This window comes from Entelurus aequoreus, linkage group LG20, assembly GCF_033978785.1.
Source record: "Entelurus aequoreus isolate RoL-2023_Sb linkage group LG20, RoL_Eaeq_v1.1, whole genome shotgun sequence".
NCBI lineage: Eukaryota > Metazoa > Chordata > Actinopteri > Syngnathiformes > Syngnathidae > Entelurus > Entelurus aequoreus.
Window position 1 is genome coordinate 25,698,338 of NC_084750.1, and position 7,500 is coordinate 25,705,837.

General features: G+C 35.4%; 1 protein-coding gene across 1 annotated transcript in view; it reads left to right on the forward strand.

Moving 5' to 3' along the window:
- The window catches only part of cpne4a (copine IVa), a 41,793-nt gene that overhangs the window by 33,812 nt on the left and 481 nt on the right, over positions 1–7,500 (forward strand). The window contains exons 12-14 of the mRNA XM_062028967.1: positions 390–441; positions 4,731–4,864; positions 4,929–5,165. Of these exons, the coding sequence (XP_061884951.1) occupies positions 390–441; positions 4,731–4,864; positions 4,929–5,165 (423 nt within the window). The remainder of the gene's footprint in view (positions 1–389; positions 442–4,730; positions 4,865–4,928; positions 5,166–7,500) is intronic.

The following is a 7,500-nucleotide window of genomic DNA, read 5'->3' on the forward strand; positions in this document are numbered from 1 at the left end:
GTTTGTGTTTCCTCTCAATTGCTGTTTATTGCAGTTCTGAGTGTTGCTGGGTCGGGTTTGGTTTTGGAATTGGATTGCATTGTTATGGTATTGCTGTGTATTGTTTTTTTGGATTGATTAATAAAAATAAAAAAAAAGTAATTAAAAAAAAAAAATCGATTAAAAAAAAAAAAAGAGAATCGATTCTGGATCGCACAACGTGAGAATCGCGATTCGAATTCAAATCGATTTTTTCCCACACCCCTAATATATATATATATATACTGTATATAATTTTTACCTCAGATGATACTTTGCCCCCAATAGCTTAGCCTCGCCGTCGCCGTTGACATGCAAATCAAAGGGGCGTGTCCTTTCTACATATTCATGTCTATACCCCTCCCATCCAGGTCTCACATGACTTTGCTGTAAATTTCAACGAGGACAACCCTGAGTGTGCAGGTAAGAGCTTACCTGAGAAAGGCCGCATGTTGAGGATGAGAATAAAAGTGATGAGGGTGATGAAAACGGTGAAGATGATGATCAGAATGGCGGTGAGGATGACAATGAGGATGGCGATAACGATGAAGATAAAGAATTCTGATGAGGATGATGAAGATGGAAATGATAATATTGAGGATGATTAGCATGACAAAAGTGATAATGAGAATGATCATATGATGAATGATGAAGAGGATGACAATGATGTTAAGGGATGATTAGAATAATGATAATGATTAGAATGACGGCGTTGAGGATAACGATAACGATTGGGATGCTGACAATGATAATATTCAGAAGGATTAAAATGACGAGAGTGAAAATGAGAATGAGAATGATGAAAACTATGACCATGATGTTGAGTATGATTATAATGATGATGATTTAAATAATGATAAAAATGATAATATTAGGATGTTGACAATGATAATGTTAAGAGTGATTAAAATGAGAAAAGTGAAAATGAGGATGATGACGCAATAAAGATGAGAATGACAATGATGAAAACAATGACAATGATGTTGAGGACGATTATAATGATGACGAAATTTACAATAATTAGGATGGGGACAATGCTCATGTTAAGGGTGATTAGAATGACGAAAATGATAATGAGGATGAGAATGATGATGCAATAATGATGAGAATGAGAATTATGCTATAAGAATGACAATGATGTTAAGACTGATTAGAATGATTAGACTAATGGTGAGAATGAAAATGAGGATGAGGGTAAGAATGATGTCGGGATGATGATTGAAAGAAAATGATAATGATGAGAATAATAATGATTACAATGAGCATTAGATGATTAGAACGACAAAAGTCATAATGAGAATGATGATATAATAATGATGAAAATGATGCAAATGATGTTGATGATGATTAGAATGGTGAGAATGATAAGGATAGGAATGATGGTGTTGAGGATTATTTAAATACTGATGAGGATGAAAATGATAATGATTAGGATGCTGATAATGATCATGTTTAGGTTTAGGATGATTAGAATGACAAATATGATAATGAGGACGAAAATGATAATGCAATAATGATCAAAACGAGAATGATGAATATAATAATGATGATGATGTTGCGGATGATTAAAATGATGAGAATGACGATGAGGATGAGAATGGTGGTGTTGAGTATGATTAGAATAATAATGATGATGACAACGATGATGTTGAGGATGATTAAAATAATGAAAGTGTCAGAGTAGAATGACAAAGGTGATAATGAGGATGAGAATGATGGTTCTTTAATGATGAGAATGACGTTTATAAGGATGACAACGGTGTTGAGGAAGATTAGAATAATGTAGGTGATGGATCACAGAGAATAATAAGGTTGTGAATGAGGAGGAGGATGAAATAAAATATAGATGAGAATGATGATGAGGATGAGGATGGTGGTGTTGAAGAGGATTAGAATAATGATGTGGATAAAAATGATGATGAGGATGATGACGTAGAAGATGATTAGGATAATGAAAGTGACGGATCACGGAGAATGAATAATAAGGTTGTGAATGAGAAGGGTAGTGAGAAAAAAATAAATATTGATGAGGATGATGATGACAATGATGTAGGAGAGATGAGTATGATGAAAATGATGATGAAAATAATATTGATTATGATGATACCTATGAAGGTTCTCATTCATCCAGATCATTGTCATCTCAGGTCTAGACTAGTCTAGCGGACTAGTCTAGATCTAGATTGGTCAGATCTAGTCCCCTAGACTAGATCTGACCAATCTAAGTCTATGAGCACAAACTGATGAAGCCTACTTGGATTGAACGCCCTGAGATGATTATGACGATAATAAGCATGAGATAATTAAAATGACAAAGGTGATAATAGGAATAATGAGATGATAATGATGATAATTTGCATAACGATGAGGATGAAAATTATAATGATTAGGATCCTGACAATGATAATGTGTAGGATGATTAGAAGGACGAAAGTGATAATAAGGATGAAAATGATGATGTAATAATGATGAGAATGAGATTGATGGGAATGATTATAAGGAAGACAATAATGTTGAGGATGAGGATGATGAGTAGGATGAACATGATGATGAGCATGACGATGATGATGATGTTGACCATGAGCATGAGAATGATGATGAAAATAATAGGGACGGTGACATCGAAGATTAAAAGGATGATAAAGATAAATAGGTTGATGATGATAATACTCATATTATTAGATTACATTTGTGTAGCTGAGGATGACAATGATAGGGGGGATGATGAGTAGGATGAAAATAATGATGACAATAATAATGATGATGATGATGATTATGATGATAATAAGCATGAGATAATTAAAATGACAAAGGTGATAATAGGAATAATGAGATGATAATGATGATAATTTGCATAACGATGAGGATGAAAATTATAATGATTAGGATCCTGACAATGATAATGTGTAGGATGATTAGAAGGACGAAAGTGATAATAAGGATGAAAATGATGATGTAATAATGATGAGAATGAGATTGATGGGAATGATTATAAGGAAGACAATAATGTTGAGGATGAGGATGATGAGTAGGATGAACATGATGATGAGCATGACAATGATGATGATGTTGACCATGAGCATGAGAATGATGATGAAAATAATAGGGACGGTGACATCAAAGATTAAAAGGATGATAAAGATAAATAGGTTGATGATGATAATACTCATATTATTAGATTACATTTGTGTAGCTGAGGATGACAATGATAGGGGGGATGATGAGTAGGATGAAAATAATGATGACAATAATAATGATGATGATGATTATGATGATAATAAGCATGAGATAATTAAAATGACAAAGGTGATAATAGCAATAATGAGATGATAATGATGAGAATGATGATAATTTGCATAACGATGAGGATGAAAATTATAATGATTAGGATCCTGACAATGATAATGTGTAGGATGATTAGAAGGACGAAAGTGATAATAAGGATGAAAATGATGATGTAATAATGATGAGAATGAGATTGATGAGAATGATTATAAGGAAGACAATAATGTTGAGGATGAGGATGATGAGTAGGATGAACATGATGATGAGCATGACGATGATGTTGACCATGAGCATGAGAATGATGAAAATAATAGGGACGGTGACATCGAAGATTAAAAGGATGATAAAGATAATTAGGTTGATGATGATAAAACTCATATTATTAGATTACATTTGTGTAGCTGAGGATGAGAATGATAGGGGGGATGATGAGTAGGATGAAAATAATAATGATGATGATGAGCATGAGATGATTAGAATGACAAAGTTGATAATAAGAATGATGACATGATAATGATGAAAAGGATGACAATGATGTTGACCAAGATTAGAATAATGATGATTTAAATAATGATGAGAATGGAAATTATAATTATTAGGATGCTGATACTGATAATGTGTAGGATGATTAGAATGACGAAAGTGATAATGAGGATGAGAATGTTAGAAGGACGACAATGTTGAGGATGATTAGAAAATAATGATAATGATGGGAACGGTGGTATTGAGGAATGTAATGAAGGAGGATGGAAATAATTAAATAGTGATGAGAATTATAATGAGGATGAGAATGATGTGGGGATGATGAGTAGGATGAAAGGGAGGGTGACAATGAGGATGAAAAAGATGATAAAAAATAATTAGGTTGATGATGATAGTAAACATAATAATGGACTAGATTTGTGTAGCTGATGAGGAGAATGATGGGGATGTTGATGATGATGATGATGATAATGATAATGATGATGACAGGAATAATGATGAGGTTATTGATGAGATTGATGATGATCCTGGTGATAGTGAAGATGATGAGAAGGATTGTAAGGATGAAACGAACCATTATGAAGATGATGAGAATCATGAGGTGGCTCATAATGATAATGATGATGATAGGAATAATGATAAGGTTGACGATGATGAGAATGATGACGAAGTTGATGATGAGCCTGATGATAGTGATGATGATGACGAGGATTATAAGGATGAAAAGGACCATTATGAAGATGATGAGAATCATGAGGTGCTTCATAATGATAATGATAGGAATAATGATAAGGTTGATGATGAGCCTGATGATAGTGATGATGATGATGAGGATTATAAGGTTGAAAAGGACCATTATGAAGATGATGAGAAAGTAAACGTGGTATGAGTAGGCGGTGAAGTAGGACCAGGTCCTGCATGAAGACTGCTGATGGTGTGTCCAGGTATCCAGGGCGTGGTGGAAGCCTACCAGGCCTGCCTTCCCAAGCTGCAGCTGTACGGGCCCACCAACATCGCTCCCATCATCCACAAGGTGGCGCACTCGGCCTCGCAGGAAGTGCACACCAAGGAGGCCATGGTAGGACCCACATCCTCTCCAGTGGACAATGTCGTGGTTGTGAGCGTGCCATGTGTGCTCGCAGCAATACTTCATCCTGCTCATCCTCACCGACGGCGTCATCACCGACATGGCGGACACCAGGGAGGCCATCGTGCAGGCGTCACACCTGCCCATGTCCGTCATCATGGTGGGTGTGGGCAACGCTGACTTCAGTGACATGCAGATGTTGGACGGTGATGACGGCATCCTGCGCTCGCCCAGAGGAGAACCTGTCTTACGTGACATCGTGCAGTTTGTCCCTTTCCACAACTTCAAGCATGTGAGTGACCGCACACACCTTCCTCCTCCTTCTTCTTCTTTATCTTCCTCTTTTGTTTTTCATCTTCCTCTTCATCTTCTTCATTTTCCTCTTCTACTTCTACTTCATCTTTCTCTTTTCCTTTTTTTCTTCTCCTTCCTCCTTCTTTTTGTTATTTTTCTTCTTCCTCTTGTTCTTCTTCTTCCTCCTCCTTCTCCGTCTACTTCTTCTTCCTCTTCCTTTTATTGTTCTTCTTCTTCATCATCCTCTTCTTCTTTTTCCTCATTCTCATTCTCTTCCTCTTCTTCTTTTTCCTCTTCCATCTTCTTCCTCTTTTTTCCTCTTCCCCTTCTTCTTATTTTGTTCCTCTTCATCCTCTTTTTTCTCTTCTTCTTTTTCCTATGCTTTTCCTTTTCTTCTTTTTTCTTTTCTTATTCCTTCTTTTTTCCTCTTCCTCTTTCTTCTTCTTCTTTTTTCCTCTTCATCTTCTTCTTTTTCCCTCTTCTTTTTCTTCTTCTTCCCCTTCTTTTTCCTCTTCTTCTTTTTCCTCTTCCTTTTCTTCCTCCTTTTTCCTCTTCTTCTTCCTCCTTGTTTTTCTCTTCATCTTCTTTTTCCTCTTATTTTTCCCCTCTTATTGTTTTTTTCCTCTTCTTCTTCTTTCTTTTTTCCCCTCTTCCTCTTCTTTTTCTTCTTCATTTTTGCTATTCTTCTTCCCCTTCTTCCTTTTTCCTCTTCTTCCTCCTTGTTTTCCTCTTCATCTTCTTTTTTCTCTTCTTTTCCCCCTCTTAGTCTTTTTTTCCCTGTTCTTCTTCCTTCTTTTTCTCCCTCTTCCTCTTCTTCTTCATTTTTGCTCTTCTTCTTCCCCTTCTTCTTCCTCCCTTTTCCTCTTCATCTTCTTTTTTCCTCTTCTTTTCCCCTTTTATTATTTTTTCCCCTCTTCTTCTTCCTTCTTTTTTCCCCTCTTCCTCTTCTTTTTTTTCCCTTTTTCTCTTCCTTCTCTTTCTCTTTGACCCACCTCTCGCCGTTCCACTTAACTTCCCGCGCTATAACCAGCATGTAGCAGTTTGGCAGGGAGTAGGATGAAAATGATGATAATGAAAATAATAATGATGATGTGCATGATATGATTAAAATGAGAATGATGAAATGATAATGATGAGATTGATGAAAAGGATGACAATAATGTTGAGAATCATTAGAATGATGATGATGATGATGATTTAAATACAGATGAGAATGAAAATGATAATGATTAGGATGCTGACAATGATAATGTTTAGGATGATAAGAATGACGAAAGTGATAATGAGGATGACAATGATGATTATAAGGACAACAATGGTGTTAGGGAATGATGACGAGGGTGACAATGCTGTTGAAGACGATTAGAATGATGGAATAAGGATGTTGAGAAAGATGAGAATAATGAAAGTGTCGGATCACGGAGAATAAAAAGGTCGTGAGTGAGGAGGGGGAGGAAAATAAATAATTAGGGATGTAAACGATGATGAAGATGATGAGGATGAAAATGATGATGAGAATAATAAGGATGATGATGAGCATGAGATGATTAGATTGATATAAGTCAAAATGAGAATGACGATGTGATAATGATAACAATGACGTTGAAGATGATTAGAATGATGATGATTCAAATAACATAAGGATGAAAGTGTCAATGATTAGGATGCAGACAATGATAATGTTTTGGAGGATTAGAATGACAAAAGTGATGAGGATGAGAATGATGATTGTAAGGATGCCAATGGTGTTGAGGAAAAATGATGAGGATGAGAATGATGATGCAATAATGATCAGAATGAGAATGCTGATTATAAACATGACAGTGATGATTAAAATGATAACGATGAGAATGATGGTGTTGAGAATGATTTAAATAATGATGAGGATGAAAATGATCATTTTTAGGATGATTGGAATAACCAATGTGATGATAAGGATGAGAATGGTGGTGTTGAGAATTATGAAGATGAAAATGATAAGGATGATGACAATGAGGATAAGGATGATGAGAATGATTAGAATAATGAAAGTGACAGATCACAGAGGTAATGAGGTTGTGAATGAGGAGGAAGATTAAAACAATTAAATAATGATGAGAATGATAATGAGGATGAAAATTATGTGGGGATGATGTGTAGGATGATGAAGATGATGAATAGAATAATGATGATGACGATGAGCATGATATGATGAGAAAGACAAAAGTGATGAGAATGATATGACCATGAGAATTATGAAAAGGATGACAATGATGTTGAGGATGATGATTTAAATAATGAGGAGGATAAAAATGATGACGATAAGGATGCTGGCGATGATAATGTTTAGGATG